Below are 20,566 nucleotides of genomic sequence, written 5' to 3' on the forward strand. Positions count from 1 at the left end.
TTGAGAGGCTCGTTAGTTGTATTTTGGGGAAGACTCTATGGAAATAATCCTCAAACGAGAGACCCTGGATGACGAACTATTCAAACACCGAGACTTGGGTGGGATCTGGAGACAGACACGGAGGCCGCGCCTTTCCAACATGGCCACCCTGTTACTTCCTTGCTCATCAATCACACTTTGTTTGACCACTGCCCGTTTCCCTTGGGTCCTTGGTGGTCCTGCAGCAGCAAACCCAAGATGGCCCCAGGGTAAGCATCATTTTTTAGGCTGTAGGCCGAGCCCAGCTCTCCAGTACGCTCTCTGCCAACTCGCACCTTGATCACGCAAGCCGTGAGGCAAATGGCATCGCTCAGGGGATTCTGCTTCCTTCTCTTTCCCGCACGTACCACTCGTCCTCCAGCAACTATACTTCGAGCATCCACCGCATGCCAGGAATGGTTCTGAGTGCGGGCACGGCGACTGTCAGCAGGAGAACCCGATTCTGGAGGACACTCATTCTCTCTGCCCAGAGCTCCCCCATCTGAGTTTGGGAATGGGAGAGAGGAAGGCCCACCATGCATCTGCCCTCTGCCTGACTGGGCCTCTCTCTCCACGACAAGACACTTCTCTGCCCCCCTTTCCATCTCTCCTGGCACTTGGTCCCTGTGGCATGAACCCGACTTGGTTCACTCCCCCTTGTCTTCTGGCCTCTTTCTGTTCCCACAGTCTCTGTATCTTCACCTGCCAGAAGGCTTTGTTCCTTTCTTTGTGCCCTTCTCTGCATGGGGACATTTCCCTCGTTAGTCACACCATGTTCTCCAAGCTAGGACGCCCTTCCTCTTGCACAGTTTTATTAGAGAATAAAAGCCATTTAGCCAATTGCTCAGGCAGACTTTTTCTTCTTGTCAGGAAGAGATGAGGATTTTTTTGTCCTCCTCTATTCTCTCCTCATGTCACCATCTTGCTCTGATTCGGTCTTTCCATATGTCCCCTGTGTATGTAAATATTCCCTCCCCTTGAATCTTTCCTTCATTTCTTTTTTTTTTAAGATTATTTATTTATTTATTTGACAGACAGAGATCACAAGTAGGCAGAGAGGCAGGCAGAGAGAGAGGAGGAAGCAGGCTCCCTGCTGAGCAGAGAGCCCGATGCGGGGCTCGATCCCAGGACCCTGAGATCATGACCTAAGCCAAAGGCAGAGACTTTAACCCACTGAGCCACCCAGGCGCCCCGAATCTTGCCTTCATTTCTGAGGGGCGGTCTGTCTTGGTTAACAGCCTGAGCCCTAGAATCTTCTCTCCTGTTCTACCCTCACCTCAAGTCTTTGTGTCTTGTCCTGGTGCTGTAAAGGTTTTGAGGATGAAATCATTTTTGTCTTTGAATAGTTGTCCCTGCATCCAGCTCTGCTTACCAGAAGTTGAAATTCTGAATACAAGAACTCAGCTGAAGAAGAATACAAAGAACTCAGCTGAAGAAGCCTGAACTAGATTTAATTAGACTTCGTTAAAAGTTAGCGGAAGAGCTAGAACATCCTTTCCTCTTCTTAAACCTTTGGCCTCCCTAAAGCGACGATGGCTATAGCCAGAGAGCTGGACTGTACTCTGGGTTAGCAGAAAGAGGTGATTCAATATTGAGGTTATGGCATCAACATCAACATTTCCCTATTTTAGTGGTTAAAAATTCTGGAGAGGGAGAAACCAGTGTGGCACATAATTCAACAGCTTGCGTTGACTTTTTAAAACTTTCCAAGTCAAAATATTATTTGTTTGCCTCTGTAAGAGGTACTTTTCCTATGAGAACTTTGTGAGCAAATGCCAATTTGAGCCTCTCCCTCTCTTCACCGCCGCCCCCCCCCCACCCCGGGTGCACAAAAATACATCAACTGCATTAACAGTCCTTTTTCTTTCCCCACATTGACCATCCCATGTCTATGTGAAATTCCCCTGGCAAGATGAGGAGACAGTTTCTCAAATGTCTGGAATCTCAATACTTCACTTACCAGCATGTCAGACGTATCAGTTAACAGGTATCAGTGGATCCTTGAACTGTTGTTCATAAAGCGTTACCCTAGCTTCGTCGTTGGTGGCAGTGAAGGTATCTTCACGCGTCTGCGATACACTTAAGCAGCCAGTAATAGCAGCCATTTATTAATTGCCTGTTATGTACTTACTTTGTGTCTTTTCACACATTATCTCTGATCCTTTCAATAACTCTATCGTGTGGATGATGGTATCTGGATTCTGGACTTGAATTCTAATATTCTGGCTCCCCGTGGCCTCAATTAACTATCAAAAAAAGAATAGCAGATGTTTGCACTCAATTATCCTTTCTCTACTAAAATACTACTTTACTACCAAAACTGAGAAGAAATCTTAGCTAATTTTTAATGTAAAAATTAAGTAATTATATAAAAGTCAAAGCAAGACTAAATTTTATGAAAGACATTTTGGTGCAAATATAAGTTCTCAGTAATGCCTGACCATCAATACCATCAATTCCTGACTCTATTTCTTGACCACATAGAGAATCATCTTCTAATATTTTCTTGGAGTAAACAGCCTTTCAGTCATGCATGTGGCTCTAGCTCCAAGACTTCATCCAGTAGAGAGAGCATCCGTAACTCTTAGAAGAGAATTATATTTAATACTTATTTATTCTCTTGAAAGTTAGATGTATTTCCAGTGGCTTATACCATCAGAGAAAAAAGCCCTTTTTGCCTTTTCATTGTCTCTTTTTTTTTTTTACCAGAAGGACAAAAAAGTGAAGAAAACTTCTCATAACAGAAAATTTTCTCCAGTTATTATTTCCTCCAACAATTACCTTATAAAATTGTTCTAATTTCACAACTCTTGGCATCCATACATCATCTTTAAAAAATATTTAAGACAGAAAATAAGAATAAAATTTTACTTTTAGTACAAAATGCAATAAAAGTTCATTGCAGAAAATTTAGCTAGTGCAAATAAACCTTATAAAGGATAGAATAATCTGTAATCCTTCCACTTGGGGAAAGAAAATCAGTTAAAATTTGGTTGTATATCCTTCTGAAGTTTTTTTTAATGAATCATGCTCTGGTTTCTTTTTACAAAACTTTATTCATACCCTGCATACTGTTTAAGAGTAATTAAAATAACAGTGGTGCCTAGGGGACTCAGTTAAGTGTCCAACTTTTGATTTTGGCTCAGGGCGTAGTCTCAGAGTCATGAGACCTTGATCCCTGCATCAGGCTCCACATTCAATGTGGGATGTCCTTGTCCCTCCCACTCTGCTTTCTGCCCCCCAAATAAATAAATAAAATCTTTTAAAAAATAAATAAAAGTAATTAAAATAAGAAGAAGTGTATTTAATATTTGCCTTCTTTATTTCACTTCTAGCCTCTTTGTTTTCTATGTGTGTGTGTGTCCTGATTTCCACTTGATGCCATCCTTCTGCCTAAAGAACTGCCTTTACCAGTTTTTGTAGCATCGGCCTTTTGGCAATGCTTTTGCTTGTCTGAAGGTCTTTGTTTTATCTTCATTTTTGAAAGGTATTTTTATTGGAAATAAAATTCTGGATTGGCAAGTGTTTTTCCTAAAGATTTTAAAAGATGTCAATCACTTGTCTTATGCTTTGTATAGTCTCTGAGAAGTCTGCTGTGATTCTTCTTACTATTCCTCTGCATGTGATGTTTCTTTTCTTCTCACTGTCTTCAAGATTTCATCTTTATCTTTGCTTTTCAACAGCCTGACTCTGGATGTGTCTAGGGATTTTTGTTTTGTTTTGTTTTGTTTTTGTTTGTTTTGTGAGGAAGCAGCTATCCTGCTGGAGATTCTTTGGGCTTCTTGGAACCAAGACTTGTTGTCTTCCATTAATTTTGGGAAATTCTTGGTCATAAGCTCTTCAAATTATTTTTGGCCTTGTTTTCCCTCTCTTCTTCTTTAGGAACTCTAATGTTACATGATTTGATATTTTTCCACAGCTCTTGGAGGTGCTGTTCTATGTAATTCACTCCTTTTTAATCTACATTTCCATTTGAATAATTTCATTAACATCTCCAACTTCGGTAATTCTTTCCTTGTGTTTTGTCGCCAAAGAACCCATCAAAGGAATTCTTTATCTCTGCTACTATTTTTTAAGTAGAGCATTTGCATTTAACACTTTTATACTTTCTTCCTCTCTGGTGATATCTTTCATCTGTTCATGCATATTGCCCATCTTTTTCATTAGATCTTTTTAACATGTTAATTAGGTCCCCAATATTTGCAATAGCTGAGTCATCTTTCAGTCTGGTTCTATTAATTCCTTGATCTCTCTCTCTTTTTTTTAAGATTTTATTTATTTATTTGACGGACAGAGATCACAAGTAGGCAGAGAAGCAGACAGAGAGAGAGGAGGAAGCAGGCTCCCTGCTGAGCAGAGAGCCCCACGTGGGGCTTGATCCCAGGACCCTGGGATCATGACCTGAGCCAAAGGCAGAGGCTTTAACCCACGGAGCCACCCAGGGGCCCCAATTCCTTTATCTCTTGACAGTTTTTTTTCCCCTTACATTTTTACGTGCTTTGTAATTTTTAATTATATGCAGGACATGTCTAGAAGAACAGAAAAACTAAGGTAAATATAATTTATGCTTGACAATGACCATACCTATTCTTCTTTCAGGCCATTAGTGGGGCAGAGGAAGGGGGGCAGAGGGTGAAGATCGAGTCAGTCCATCAGCAGTTGTTAGACTTGGGTTTAGTGTACCACAGACTTCAGTAGATAGCTGTTGTTATCATTTGCTTAGAGTAGATCCATGAGTACTGGAGAGGATTTCTAAGTATTAATGCTTTACCCTCAGCTTTCCACTGTCCCTGTATACCTGCACCACAGAGGACATCTGTCTCCCTGCTCTGGCCCCTATCCCAAGTAGGGGGAACTTCTATTGTTTGCTTCTTTGTCTTCTTATAGGGGTTTGGAATTTCTTTGTTATCCTGGCCTTGGATGAGTCTGAGGCAAGCTCTGTGCGCCTGAACCTTGGGGTTAAGGCTTCTTGATTTCTTGCCTCTCCCCCAGCAGTAGGAGGTCTCTGCTGTGGAGCAGTGCAGATTCCTGGACACAAATCAGGGTACAGAAGGTTTTTGCTTCCACTCCTCCGTCAGCGGCAGTGGTTCTGCCTATGTGTGCGGGTGTGGCGAGAGTTCCTTCAACCCCTCAGAGATGAGCAGATATTGTTTCTCTTATTCTCACAGAAGCATTGGACTTTTGTCTGGTCCTAGAGGCGAGGGGTTTTCTGCCCTCCCTCAGTGGCTTAAGACTTTGGCTTTGCAAGAGAAGTCTCTGGGAAGGTTTTGTGCTTGTCTTTTGGCAACAGCTGCCCCCACCCCCCGCCCCGTGTCTGTTTGGTGGAGGAGGGCTCTCCCCAGTCTTCTCCTTTGCCTCTGACTTTCCTGTGAACACCCAGGGCAGGTCTATAGAAAAGAGGGGGAGGGTGAGTGCAAATTCCCTTGTCTGAGGTTCTGAGCTCCTTCAAACAGACACCCTAGCTCATACTTGGCCTTTAAGGAGTCATTAAATTTTGAGCTGATTTCTTTTCATCAACTAACAGGGTGGCCACCTCTTTCCCTGATGCTCTACCAAGTGAAGCAGTTCATGAATGGCCTAATACTCTGGATTTCAAGTCACTTAGTTGCCTTGTGACCTCATTTCTCTGATGGGGTCAAGAGAGGTTATTATTTGTATATCGCCCAGCTTTTCTCATTGTTCTGGTGGAAACATTTTCTCTTGTGACTTGTTAATCTTAAGTGGAAGCAGAACTCCGTGTCCTATCTCACAGGACCTGCAGTTTTTGCCCAGTGGGATCCTGTGGAATCTTTCCAGTTTTAGTCCCTGCTTAATATTTCGTTGTGATGATGGATCATTATTTCTGATGAACACTGAAGGATTTTCACCTTTTTTTAAATCATTAAAACAAAGCCAAGATGAATAACTTTATACATAAATTTTTGATCATAGGTATGATATTTTCCTTTGGCTAAAATCAGAATAGCTGAGTCAAATAATAGGTAAATTTCTCCACTTGTGATATTCATAGCATAATGGATTTGTAGATCTTTGATTACTAGTGAGGGTAAATATGTGTTCGTATTTTTTTTCTTCCATTTGCCTTTTAAAGGGAACATACAGTTATTTTCCTCACAACTCCAAATCCTCCATTGGCTGAGGACAAAGACACCATCTCTTCCTCCTTCCTCCATTTTTGTTGCAGAAAAAGATCTAACAAAGTGAGATGCCACAGCCCACTTTCCTCCCCAGAAATGTCCTGCCTCTCATGGAACAGGAAGGTAGAACAGCCACAAGTGAATCTGGTGTCTAGACAGGCAACGGACGCATGGAGCATTTGCTTACTTCCTGTTGGTGCTCTCCCTGGTGCTCTGAGCGGGATATACTACTCGGTGAGTAATCAGAGTCATTTTCGTGCTGGTTGGCTTCATGGAAGACTCTCTTTCTCAAGAGTCCAGCTACTGCTAAGCTAGAAAGAGAGTAATACAGGAGACGTTGTTTAAGCAAGTGTCATCTGAAGGCACAAATGCGTATATTTAAAGGAAGAAACAAACGGGAAACAGACCCGTTAATTACTGTCCAGGCTGTCGTCCTGCCATGACATGGTTTACAAGGTTAATGTCCTTGTCACAGCTGTTTGGTGAAAACTTTTGATGGGCCGAGTCCCTTTCTCAGTTTGAAAGAGTGTGATTCGTACGTATTTGTGAGGTTCAAGTACATTTTCTTTGTTACTGATGCAAACCGCAAACGGCGGTGTATGACGGGGACCCCTTGAGAGTTGACAGTCGAAGTGAAAATACTGTCTTGTTGGCGGCTTTCTTTACCCACAATGAATATTTAGACTTGTCATGTCAGAGCGGTTAGGGAGATTGTCCTTTGACACATTGTATTCTCCTTCCTCGGTCTTCCTGTCACCATGTCATATCCTGCTGCGTGTGTCGTGGAAGGATGAGGAGAGAGCTGAGGTTTTTGTTAATGAGCTTACACGGGAGCACTGCCGAAGTCACTCCTTTGCAGGACAACCCCGGTTAGGGTTCTCGGCCGTTTTCTCTACTCCTTCATCAGTGCAGAGGGTGTCCGGAGACAAAGGAGGGCCCTCAGCCAGGAGGCTGTGCTACAAGACGTCTCGCGAGTTGCACAGAAGAAGGTACGTCTCGAAAAGTAACCCTTGGGGCGTCCCGTGGGATTCGTTGTCACTCACTGAAACCACTCTTCCAAGTGGCTCCTGATGCCGCCCGCCCTTCCAGTGCCCCTGGAGGCGTTTTGAAGGTCAGAAGGGGACACCGCGGTGGGACTTGGCGATAGTATCTCCAGTAACGCTTGATGCACGTGTTGTCCTCCGTACGTGTGTTGTACCCCTGGGGCCCGCCGTAAAGCAGTCGAAGGTGACTGTGTGGGGCGGAGGCGGAGAGAGTCTGTGTCAGCACCGGGTCATTCCCTCGCTCCTCTGGCTGGCCGAGGAGGCAGCCAGGAATGGAGAAGTACAGCCGCATCTCGGAATCAGCAGAGACCGCTTTCGGCATTCTCCAGGTTTCGTCTGCACAGCCATAAGATGGAGAGGGTGGCGAGATCTGTCTCACAGAGTTATTCAGCGAATACATCAGTTAATGTGTGTGAAAGTGTCCGTCACCGGGGAGATGCGCAATACACGTGTGTGTAATTAACCGCACGTAGAGCTCCCCGTGGAAGCTGTTCCATTTCTGAAGAGCTGAGTCCTAAAACCCCTCACGTGCCCGTTCTTGCCCAAGTTCAAAGTGACTGAGAGAGGTTTAAGTTACCAGTTTCCGGATGACAAAATCGAAACATAAGTGGGCCCTTCGAAGCGTTAAACCAGAACTTTCCATTCTATTCAACATTTCCCCCCAGGTGTGGACCTCCTATGGCTCCAGCACCCTCCTTGGCCACCAGCTGGGGGTTGCTGGCTTGGATGGGTCCTGAACCCTGCAACTTGGAGCCTTGTCTTGGAGCAGACGCGTGAACACTCTTCGCCATACTTGGGCTCTGTTCACTCAGCAGCTCCTGGCTTCACCAGGATTAACGAAGTCTAGGCCGAGGGCTAGGGCTCGCTGTGGCTAACACAGAGCCACAATCCCCAGAGGTTGCCTCTTTCCTTTCACCAGTTCCTGTTCTTCCTTTTGATCACGATTTGGTCTTTGGCCTCGGGGTTTTTTCCAGGTCTGCCAGGTGCCCCCGCAGTAGGAGGCATCCACGCACCGCTTTCAGTCTCGAAAAATCATTTCTACTTTTGTTTCCATCATAATCGTGTGTCTTTTTTTTTCTTCAGCATTTTAAATGTACTCACTGCTCTTACAGTTTTCTGACTGATAGTTTACTGATGTCCATAACAGAGCTCAGCACTGAGCACCAAGGCAGCTAACCTCCCCCCGACGAAGGAACCATGTGTGACGGAATGCCGGCCTGTGGCCGCTGATACCGTCTGCTGGCGGAGGGCAGAGCGGATGCCCTTCTCCCCCTGCTTTGTCTGTGCCGCAGACTTCCGTAAGTGGAAAAGCCGTAAGTAGAGGCATTTCCGTATGCAGGGAAATGGAAGAGATGAAGAGAGGAAAGAGGATAGTCCCGGCTCTTACTAATCGTATCATTTAATTGGAAAGAACATAGGGGCGCCTGCGTGGCTCCGTCAGTTAAGCATCTGGACTCTTGATTTCGGCTCAGGTCATGATCTCAGGGTCCTGGGATGGGGTCCCACACAGGGCTCCCTGCTCAGCACGGAGTCTGTTTAGGATTCTCTCTGGATGGCTCGGTTGGTTGGACGTCTGCCTCTGCTCTGGGATCCAGGCCCGCATGGGGCTCTTGGCTCAGTGGGAAGCCTGCTTCTCCTCCTCCTCTGCCCTCCACCCTGCGTGCACGCTCTCAAATAAATAAAATCTCTCCAGAAAAATCTTTTCCAAAATAGATTCTCTCTGTCCCTCTTCCTCTGTCCCCCAGGCCTGCTCGCACTCTCTCTCTTTAAAAAAAAAGGTAAGAAAAGACACAAACTTACAAAACAGCCAGGGCCCTCCGAGTCCATATCGGAAAGCAGCCAAGGGAATGCGCAGTAGAGGAGAGGAGAGGAGAGAAGCGTGGAACGAGGTCTCTGAGGTCCCCATGAGGTGACGGCTCACGGCCTTCGCCGCCGCTCCCCTTCTCCCCGGACAGAGTCTGTCCCCTTGTTATAACTTCTGCAGCCTTCACTCAGTGCTCGCGGATTTCTGGACACGGGTCTTTGGTGTTCGCGTTCAGTTTCTTCCTGGACCTTCTGTAATTTGTGTGGTTAACGTTGACAGGAGTCGCCGCGCTTTCATCCCAGTGAGAGGCCCCGGGGCGGGTGTGCCCTCCGGGTGAACAGCAGGAACTGTCAAGGTGCCGAGACTCTCCCCAAGCGCCACGGATGCCACACCTGGAGAAGACGTCACGGAGGAGGTTGTTGCCCAAATCGGAGAAGCTCCAACAGGGAAGCGCCGGCGCCCGAGCAATTACAACTCACCCTCTCGCTCCTTGCTTTTCTCAGAGAAATGCTTCCCCGGATTCCGAAACTAAAACACGACGAAGGAGGGAATGAACAGGAGCGTAGGCGAATGCTCCCTTCCTGGGGGGCACATCTCGTTGCAAAGGGTGTTCTAAGAGTCAAATTCTTAGTCCAAAATACCGAACTTACGGGATTAAAAAGGATGGATTCCCGGGGGGAGAAAGACCAAAGAAATTACTGTCAGCCCACCGGCTGCGGAAATCCGTGTCAGAAATCAGCTTTGAACTGTCCCTGTCCAAGTCACTTACTTCTCCTCGCGCGGCCTATTTTCACATAGAACAAATGTGTCACCCGGATACGACGACTCTCCGGGCTGAGATCACGTGATTTGTCAGGACACGCTCACTGACCCAGCCGAAGCGTGCATCTCCCCTGACGTTCAGCGCTCTCTTACAAACCTTCTCTTGTCTCGTCTTTCATTCTAGAATAGAGAAAACAGTTACCCAGATGTCCTGACTACCCAGAGATGTAGACAGACCCATACACCCACATGTTTCAGGATAGACGAGCAGACTTTCACATGCTGTCCAAGGAAGAACCTGGATTCTTAGGGTCATGAAGACGTTCACTTCCCGTGGGACAGCCGGTTCTGGGGGGCTGAGGAGGCAATCATCTGGCATCACCCGGAACCTAACAAATCGTGCTTCGGGGCGAGAACGAGATACGGAGAGTCCCGGAAACCCGGCGGTGATCAGGGCATTTCTGGATCTTCCCGGCCAGGGGCTTCCAGGGCAAAAGAGCAACAGAAATGAAGAAAGCGCTTCTCACCCGGTGTTCACGGGGAGATTTTTGAGCCTGGGACGCTCCGTCTAAAATGCAAACGTGACACTTTCTCTCCGGGTCCTTGGAGCTCCGGCTGGTTCTTGCGTGTACCTGGCGCTCCAGGTCAGGGGAAGGGGAGCGGGAGACTGCGGGCCTAAACCGCTCAAGTTTCCTATGGAAAATCCGGGTCCAGGGCGTCTTGCTGGAAAGGGTGCGGCCGTGAGACCTGAGGTCCCTGTCCTGCCGCCACCCTCGCTGTCCCGGAGCCAGCCGGGAGCGCTGCCCGGGTGCGAGCAGGTCACATTGGGGGTCCCCTCCGGCTCTCTGAATCGTTTTGCTCTTGAGAATACGAAATGCTCGTCCGCTCGGGCGTCTCGTCTCCGGCCTGTCTCTGGTCGTAGGAAAACAAGGTCGCTTTCGGCGGTCACTTTTGTCATCCCCGGAGCGTCCTCGCCCTGTGGGTCTCAGCGCGGGGCTCGGTCGCCACTGTCTGGGCCGGAGTCCTCCCTGCGCCTTGCCCAGGCGGAGCCTGAGCGTCTGAGAAGGTCGCGGGGACACTCCACTCTCGTTGACGCTCCCGGAGACACTGGCGGGCGGGGCTGGGATCTGAGCGGACTCAGCGGGGCCAGAGCAGAGGGTTTCCTGGGAGCCGGCGGGGCACGACCTCGTTCCTCCTCGTCCTGCGGCCCGGCGTCCCGGGTCTGCGGGTCTGTGGCGGGTCCCGGTTCCGCCCCGGTTCTGCCCCGGTTCTGCGGCGGGTCCCGGTTCTGTGGCAGGTCCCGGTTCTGCCCCGGTTCTGCGGAGGTTCTGCGGCGGGTCCTGGTTCTGTGGCAGGTCCTGGTTCTGCCCCGGTTCTGCGGAGGTTCTGTGGCGGGTCCGGGTTCTGCGGTGGGTCCTGGTCCTGCCCCGGTTCTGCGGCGGGTCCCAGTTCTGTGGCAGGTCCCGGTTCTGCCCTGGTTCTGTGGCAGGTCCTGGTTCTGCCCCGGTTCTGCGGCGGGTCCCGGTTCTGTGGTAGGTCCTGGTTCTTCCCCGGTTCTGCGGAGGTTCTGTGGCGGGTCCGGGTTCTGCGGCGGGTCCCGGTTCTGCCCTGGTTCTGTGGCAGGTCCCGGTTCTGCCCCGGTTCTGCGGAGGTTCTGCGGTGGGTCCCGGTTCTGTGGCAGGTCCTGGTTCTGCAGAGGTTCTGCGGCGGGTCCCGGTTCTGTGGCAGGTCCCGGTTCTGCCCCAGTTCTGCGGAGGTTCTGCGGCGGGTCCCGGTTCTGCTGCGCGTCTGGGTTGCAGGGAGCAGCGACGCTCACTTACTCACGAGCCGAGCGGCCTCCGGAACTGGTCACGGCTACCCCTGCGAAAAGGGACACTGTCCCTGTCCCCGGTCCCCCCACCCCGCCGACCCCGCAGCCCCTCCCGGCACCGCCTTCGCTTCTCTCCTCCCGCCTGGACCCTCGCGGCTCGGAACGTGGCTCTGGGACCGGCGCCCTCGGCTCCTGGACGCAGGTCAGAAACGCAGGTCCAAGCGCCCCAGGCCCCGGCCGGTTCCGACGAGCAGCGACCTGGGAGAAGCAGGTCCTGAAGGTTCCGATTCGCATTTGAGAGAGAGAGCGCGCAGGGGAGATGGGGGAGGGCGGGCCAGAGGTATAGGGACAAGCAGGTTCCCTGCCAAATGCAGAGCCCACGTGGGGGGTCTTCACCCAGCATGGGGTCACACAGGGCCTGACATGGGGCTGATCCTGGGACCCCGAGGTCATGACCCGAGCCGAAGTCAGATGCTTAGCCAACTGAGCCACCCAGGGACGCCTTGAAATTCTTTAAATTGACCCTTCCTTGAATTGGATTAAATTTTCTTACCTGAATCCTAGGCCAAATCCTAAAGTAAACAAAGAAAATGCAAGTTCAACAACAACATCAAATGTTTGGGAATCGAGTATCTCTTTGAGAATTGGATGAAGGCTGTGGCCTCTGAGCCCCCAAAAGGGAAGTACACAAAGGAGTTTGCACGCGATTTCCTAGGTCCCAGAGAGAGCCGGGCTTGTGCTTTCTCCCACCGCGCTCGCTTACGCTCAGATACCAACGGGCAACGTGGAATGGAGTTTTAAGGGTGAGAGAAACTGGAAATGCCGGCAACTTTGTATAAAAAAATACTTTGTAAGTGATTTTATTTGTTGAGTTTAGTGATCCTTTTCTATACACAGTCAGGAATTAGTCTGTGCCCCGATTACTTCAGGGGAACAACTAATAAGTAAGCAGGAAGGGGGCAGGTGTGTGGGAGGAAGGACGGAGAGAGACAAAGAGCCCCGGAGGGGAGCCGAACCGCAGTCCCACCAACTCAGACGTGTGCTGACGCGGCTGGAGAAGTGGGATCAAACCATTAGGAGGGGGAACTGACGTCATTGCTTTGCCAAAGACAGATGGATCGCAGCCCTCACTCCTTCTGGCACAGGCTGACGGTTCAGTTGCTTACTGGGCACTCCTGTGTTCACGAGGGCTTGTGTTCAAGGAACCGTGGGTGACGAGACTTGGATCAAGAAAAATCCTGCCCACAAAAAACTTGCCATCTACGTAGAATCAAAGCTTTGAAAAAAAGCCAAAAAAAAACCCCAAAAAACAAAAAAAAAAACCCTTTTGGCCCTCCTTACTCTGTCTTAGCAGTCAGCGTGCCTGGGTCTTGTCTTTAAGCACGTCATTGCTGGCGAGGTACAAATAATGTTCCTTGTGTCGAAATTCTGAAATGATTGTGTTTATCTTCCAAACTGCTGCTTAGCGAACAAATGCAAGCTGTTTGTTCAGAGACACATGAAATTCGAGTGGATGGATGCCGCCCCCATGTGCGGCTTCCAAAGCAAATAAAGCTGAAGGCAGAGAGAAAACAAAGAAACGCTTCTCCCCACTGCCTTGCCAGTTTCCAAAGGAGATGTTTCCGTGCAGCCGTCGTTCCTGTCTCTGCTCCCTCCGCTGGGCAGGAGAGGCGCCCAGAAGATGACGATGATGCATCCAGAAAGTCCAATTAAAAGATTTTCTTCTACGGGAAGGCTTATCGCGAAGTAGCACAGGGGAAGTGATGTCGAGACTAACGGGGGGGTTGAGACCGGATCTGGAATGATCCAGACTTTCAGGGCACCCTTCAAACGCAGTCAGCGTGAGCCTTCTCACCCAAAGCCACGGCAGCACCAGAAAGGCAGAATCGAGAGCCCAGCAGCAGAGCCCATTTTCAAACACTTCGAAGAGTCTGGAAGATTTTCTGAAGCTCTCCATCGGGGGGCTTCCTCTTCACGTCCACGTCCAAACGAATCACAGCTTTCACCTCCTGTGGGCAATGCCAGAGGGGACCCATGTGTGGGGGGAGAGTGCCGTCCATTCCATTTACGAACTGCCGAGTGTATTATCTGTCCTCTAAATGAATGTTTAGTGAGCATCCAGATGATTTTGCCTGGTTCCCTACAAGACGGAAAGTTGTAGGGAAAAGGACTTCAGGCTTTAAGTGACATCACAAAACCAAACGTGGAATCAAGATGCCGATGTCCGCTCATCGCTCATCGTTGGGACGCATTTGTGGCGCTGTCATTTTCCCCTCACCCGCGGTGGTGACTTTTCGCATTTCCTGAGGCCAGCCCCCCTGGAAGTCGGCAGTGGGCGGATTATTTCCCCTTCCTTCACGCTCTTGCGGTCCCCCTCGGAGATCTCACACACCATGGGCTCTGGACCACGTGCTTAGGGTTGGTCAAGCCATAGGAGATGCCTGTAGGCAGAGAACGGCAATTTCTTCTTCATTGAAAGAGAAAACGGTTTTAAGATGCTTAGCACACTCCGATTTGGGAGGAAGGGAGGGAAAAAAGGAAGAAATCCTAAATCCTTTCTTCTCCATAGAACAGATTTTTGGCCTCAAGTCTATATTTTTTTAAAGATTTATTTATTTATTCGGGAGAGCAAGAGAGAGCTCTCGTGTGTGCTTTTCAGTCGAGGAAGGGGCAGGGGCCCACCCATGAGATCATGACCTGAGCCGAAACCGAGAGTCAGATGATCAACCGACTGAGCCACCCAGGGGCTGCAAGTCTCAAGTCTGTTTTTAACGTTTCTGTTCTCTTTATTGTGATCCCGTTTATCAGAATAAAGATAGTCTTTGGGGTGTTGACAGAGTGGCAGGATGGTGGCCCACATCTTCGTTTGTGTTCTGTCCCTCGCACTCGCTCCGGTTGGGGCGTCAGGGTGAGGGACGGCACTTGCTTGTGTCAAGGGGCCTCTTCTGTTGAGCTCAATGCAGAGAAACGTCTTCCCACGGTGGAGTCGCTGGTGGGAACGGGCAGGTTTCCGGGGTCTGTAGCCTGTTCTTGCCGGCTGTGACTTTGAAGCCGTAGAAAGCGGCTCCCGAGCAGCTGGTAGGGCCAGCCTGAGCACTCCCGCGCTTGTGTTGTGGGCTCAAACCTGTGTGTATCTGGGTTCAAATTGTGGAGGGGAACTACTCTTCCTTGGGCCGCTCTTGGGTTCATACCAACCACTGTCTTTCTCTCCCTTGAAGGTTCTAGGAGTCTCCTCCTGTCTCGGGGGTCTGCGTAGCCGTGGAGAGACAGAGAGGAAGCCACTCACATTCCCGACCGAGACCAGACCTGTCGGAGGGGCTGTTAGATATTGCCAACGGGTTGCCGCGTTTGGCAGCTCAGAGAATGACCCGAAAGCTTGTGCTCAGAAATCATCCTTTTAAACCGGAGCTCTGCGGCCTCACAGTGAAATGGTTAGGGCTGATACTTAGACGGAGATGTTGAGTAAGCCAGGCCGAGGACACAGACAGGCGAGACAGGGAGAAGACGGTGCCTGAGGGATGGGAATTTCAGCCCCATTGGAGTGCAGTGTCCCAGCCTCCGGATGATGGTGTTTTTATCCAGATGTGTGCGACTCCCAGAACAACGGCCAGGCCACACACGGCAGCCTGGTTCGCCTCTGGGTAAGTCTAGCCGTCCCCCGTGCCCTGCGCTTGGTAAGCCGAGTAAACAGCAGGTCGGGTAGGGTTAGGGTTAGGGTTGCCTGCCTATGCTTGGTCCAACCGGTGTGGCCTTGAGGAGGTCCCGTGATCTCTCTGGAGCTCCAGAAAGGTCCTGCAAAGTGAGGCTACAGCAAACACCTTACAGAGCCGCTGTTGATCCCGAGGGAAACGTGTGCGTGAGGATCGCACAGTAATGCTGTCGGGTCCCCAGTTTCTGTTCCCATCGGACCTCGCTCGAGCACCTCGGATCTCCACACCTGTCCGTCAGGCTGCCTGCCTGACAAGGCTCCTTGAATGTAATGGGCGTTTCTGACCTGACAGCTCTAGGGTTGAGCCCCCGGAGCTGCTCGAAACCAGCTCCCCCCGACCCTTCCCTCCATCCCTCGTGTCATCCCGACTCCCTTCTCTCCACAGTCCAGCCTGCTAACAAGTCCTGTCACTCTGTTTTCAAAATACATTCAGAATTCGACCATTTCTCACATCCGCCGCCCTGGCCTGGTCTAAGCCACTGTCCTCTCAGCCCAGACTTTGCAGCACGTCCCAATTGTTCCCCAATTGTTTCTGCCCCCCAAGTCCATTCTCCACCCAGCTCTCGGGGCCACACTGCGAAGATGTAAGTCAGGTCACTCCAGTCCCTCGAGCTAAACCTGCCCAAGGCTCTGTCTCACTCAGGGTGCAGGTTGAAACCCTCATGGTGACCCGCAGACGTGCTGTGACTCGGCCGCCGTTTTTCTCTCGTCGCCCTCCTTCTCCCGTCGTCGCCCTCCTTCTCCCGTCGTCGCCCTCCTTCTCCCGTCATTCACGGGCGTCAGCCACAGCCGTCCTGCTTGTCCTGGAAAGTGCCGGGAGCACCCCTGCTCTGGGGCCTCTGCTTGTGTCTTCTCTGCTGGGAGTCTTCGGCCGCAGCTGCCACACGGCCAACTCCTCGCTTCTTTCACGTCTTTACTCAAAAGCTCTAACGTCCCCGGGGTCCTTCCCGAGACGATGCTGTACGTGGCACCTGCCTCTGACTCCTGCTCTCCTTCCCTGCTCTCCTCCTGCCTTCGCAGGTCCCGCCGACGTGCTCTGTGTGTCACTCACCAGCTTTCCTCCCCGCCAGAGTGTGCACACCTGTGCATTGTGTCTCGTGCATACGTAACACCTGTGCTTGTACGTCTTCCTACCAGAACGCCCGCTCCCCAGGGGCAGGGATTTTGTCTGGGTTGTTCACTTGCTACCGCTAGTCCGGGACGGGACCGACACGCACGTCGTAGGGACACGGCGCATTCGTGAATCCCACGTTTTACAGAAGAGAAGCCTGGGGCTCGGTACGATTAAACCATCTGCTCGAGGAAACACGGCCAGGACGTGGCGGGGTTGGACGGTTTTCTGCTCTGTGACGCTTTACAACGCACGAAGCCCATTCAGCGAAAGTACAGAGCGGTATCGGCGGCCCCTCAGCAGCCTCCTCCTACCGCAGCTGAAGAAAGGAAATCCCCCCGGTGAGGAAGGACGAGGAGCTGGAGGCCTCACGGACTTGCTGGTGGACCCTGGGCTGGGGGTTCAGAGTTGAGTGTCATTGAGCAAGGAAGCCGGGGAGCCGTCCCCACACTTGTTCTGAAGCAAGAAGGCCAGCGACGGTCACGAAGCTGCTGGAAGCCAGGAGGCACGGGAGGAAGGGCCCTCGGCGGCACGGGACGGCGTCCGGTCTGTCTGATGGCTGCGGGGAATTTTGATGCAAAGATCAGCCTCTGGCTGCCCCACCCAGACCCTCTGTGGCCCCTAAAATCCCTTCTCCTCTATTCATTCCACTGAACACGCAACAAGGAATCCTAGGGAACATCACAGGGTAGCCCTCGCTTTAAACACACCACGCTTTACTGCAAGGATTTTTACAGAGGGTCTTTTTGGAGGAAGAGGACATTTAGCTGGATGGGGGTTGTGCTAGGGCCGGAGCCCAGGCCGGCAGGGGGCTTCCTGACGAAGTTCAAGTAAGTTCAGGTTGGGAGAGAACGGCGGGGCAGGGCGTCCGCGGAAGCAGAGTCCTGTGAGCCGAAGAGGCCGGGGCAGAGCTGAGGGCCAGAGCGAGGGCCCGGCCTCCTCCTGGGGGAACCGTGGCCCCTGTCTGTTCCCAGTGTGCAGGAAGGAGGAAGAGAGAAGGCCTGGGCGCTGCTTAGCCTGGTGCCCAGCAGAGCTCGCCCGCAGTGTTTTCTTCCTCCTCCTTCTCAGGAGCTAAATGAGCAGCCAAGACAATGGCTCAGATCGTGACAAGGAGAGGCTAATCTTCTTCCTTTTTAAAAAAATTTTATTGATTGATTGATTGATTTAGAGAGAGCCTATGAGTGGGGGCGGGGGCAGACTCCCTGCCCAGCAAGGAGCCTGAAGAGAGGGCTCGATCCCAGGACCCCAAGGTCATGACCTGACCTGAAGGCAGACGCTTAGCCCACGGAGCCACCCAGGTGCCCCAGGACAGGTTCTTTCCAAAGGTTCTGGACTGTAGCCCAGAGAGTGGAGGAAGGGAAGAACCTTTTTCAGCCACAAAATGCCTTCTGTTGACACACAGTCCGGCCTGCTCTCCTCCTCGGAGGTGCAGAGAGCAGCAGACCCGTGGCTCTGGCCACCTCTTCCGTTCTCCCTTCAGAACACCCCTCCCTGCACGCACTCACCCCCGAGCCCCAGGGCCTCGGCAGGACCTGCGCACCTCTCCCGGGACCGCCTTCAGCGGGTGCTCCTCTCTGGGGGCGTCCTTGACCGCATGGAACCACCCATTCCAGGGTGCGCCCCGAAGCCGAAGGCTGGATGATGCGGGGAGACCGTGCAGTTTGGGACAACTCTGAAGGGTCCCCCAGCCCCGGAGGTCCCTGCCGGATCTGCTGGAACTCATCATAGCTGAGCTTCTCCTCGGCTCAGGCTGCCTTCCTCCCCCTCCCTTACGAGTAGATCTCCAGAGCGGTCGCGGGGCGCCTGGGGGGTGCAGTGGGTTGAGCCTCTGCCTTTGGCCCAGGTCATGGTCTCAGGGTCCTGGGATCAGGTCCACATCAGGCTCTGCTCCGCGGGGAGCCTGCTTCCCTCTGCCCACTCCGCCCCCCGCCCCACGCTCACGCACTGTCAAATAAATGAACAAAATCTTTTTTTCCTATAACAGTTTTCTGCATGCGGCTCTAGGGAGCCCGGCAGAAGAGCGCCAGTCCCTTCAGTGGCCACAGCCCACTCACCTGGCCTCCTGAGGACCCTCTTCAACTTAAATGATTCATGTGCAAATCCTGTGTGTAAGTGTGTCTTGCAGATTGCTAGCTGTGCGTAAGTGTCGGTTCCCATAAAATTCGTGTTTTGCTGGGCACCGGGTGAACCCAGCGGCACCCACATTCAAGTCACTGGGATACCACGACAGCTGCATTGAAGGGGACGGTGGTCTCGGCAGTGATTCTGCCTGGATCTGAATCTTGGTCCTACTACGTCTCCGTCTTGTAACCTTGGCCCAACTATGGAACCTTTCCTTTGCTCCGTAAAATGGTGATAGTAATGGTCACTTCCCCCTAGAGTTTCTACTGGATTAAATGAGCCAGTACATGGAGCGTTCTCAGCATAGCCATGACCTAGGATATGCACATGGTATGTGTGTGTTGCTTACCGGATCCTCCCAAGATCCGCTGTAGGTCTCACAACCTCCTCCGTAGACCCCTCTCGTGCCCCCCGCCTGCTCCGCCGTCTTTTCACGCCGGCTCTCGCCGCAGCCACCTGCCCACACCAGGTGTGCCCCAACGGCACCTTGCTCAGCCGGACGCCTGGTTTCCCGCGTCCTGCCTGGTGTCTTTGCCACCACCACCTGAGATGCTTCCAGAAACACGCTCTGCCGTGCCGACCCGAGCAAACTGGAGCTGTGAGGGAGCCGATATCCCATGTGACATCCCTTGGCCGGGACGCAGGTGGAGCCAGTGGGAAAACAGCCTTTTCTTTCATTCCTCGGGAGAGTAACTCCGGAGTGTGATCTGTCCCACCGAGGTCCAAGTTCAGGTGTCCAACACATGAGCCCCCCCCCCCGGTTTGGTTTCCCTCCTTCCCTGTCTCTTCCCAGATAGACTACCCCCTTCATGGCCTTGCCTCAGGCTCTGCTCTTGGGGAACCAGCTAGCTGCACGCAGGAGGGAGCAAAAGAAAGAAAACGGCTGGTTCCGCGTCCAGAATCAGATCCAGACTCAAGTTCGAGGCCTCCACCTCCTGAATGTCGTTGCTCACACGGTGCCGTTTCGTACGACGCATCTTAACGAGGCCTCCGGGAAGCCGCGTTAGGCTGCGTGAGGCCAGGGAGGAAACAGCTGCGAACTCCCGGCACAGCCCCGTGCCTGTCCCTGCACAGAGCTGGTTCCACATGGCCAGAAGGTCACCTCCTAATGGAGGCCTGGGCGGGGACCGTGCCGGATCTGTCTTTGTATCACCAGCCCTCGTGACCGGGCAGCCAGTACATGCTTAGTCAATACTTTGCTGGGTACACAGGTCCGACCACCAAACTGCGGACGGTTTCTTCGTAAACACGACTCTGCATGTGCCGTGCTTCCGCCTTCTCACTGACTTCCCTTCCGCTGGCTTGGAACGGAGTCTCCAGTGAAGAGGGAACATTGTTTGAGAGGGGATTGCAGTGTTTACCTTGTGCCAGGCTACGATAGTATGGAATCACGTGTCTGAAAATTACTCAAGAAACAGGTGTTTCTCGAAGTCACTGGAGACAACCCGATTGTCCAGTGGATTGACAGGTGAACGGAGGAGCGGGGGCCGTGGAACTGGGGAGCTGCCCTGCCGCTGCCCAGAGTCCGACCCAACTCCACTTTGGGTTTCCACCTCGCCCTCACAGGGACATGGGTTTGCAGCCCCTGTACACGGTGACATGCGATGGGGTGCTTCCGTGCAGAAAGCGTGCAAGGAGCCAGCAGGCACACTTCCTACTTTCCCGGCAGCTTGCCCAGCCCGTGCCTGCCCCCATCGGCGGGGCCCGTGCTTGCGCAACGCTCTGCCTTCCAGGTACTAGAAGATCACCGTGGCGCTCATGTGCCTCGGGGTCCCCACGATGGTGCCCTGGTGCTTCTGGGGGGAGAGTCTGTGGACCTCCTACTTCTTGGCGTCCGTCCTCCGCTACACCATTACCCTCAACGTCACGTGGCTGGTCAACGGCGCCGCCCACATGTACGGGAACCGGCCCTACGACAAGCACATAAGCCCCCGGCAGAACCTGCTCATTGCTCTGGGCACCATTGGTGAGCCGGGGAGTGAGAGCCGATGGGAAGTACGGCAGCTCAGATTCTCTTGGCTGTCCAGTGGTTTTCTGGAATCTGTAAAGAG

The 20,566-nt window shown here is 51.9% G+C and overlaps 1 protein-coding gene across 1 annotated transcript in view; it reads left to right on the top strand.

Moving 5' to 3' along the window:
• The window catches only part of SCD5 (stearoyl-CoA desaturase 5), a 124,956-nt gene that overhangs the window by 100,091 nt on the left and 4,299 nt on the right, over positions 1-20,566 (top strand). The window contains 1 exon segment of the mRNA XM_045991133.1: positions 20,249-20,481. Within this exon segment, the coding sequence (XP_045847089.1) occupies positions 20,249-20,481 (233 nt within the window).

Source organism: Meles meles, chromosome 2, assembly GCF_922984935.1.
Source record: "Meles meles chromosome 2, mMelMel3.1 paternal haplotype, whole genome shotgun sequence".
Classification (NCBI taxonomy): Eukaryota; Metazoa; Chordata; class Mammalia; order Carnivora; family Mustelidae; genus Meles; species Meles meles.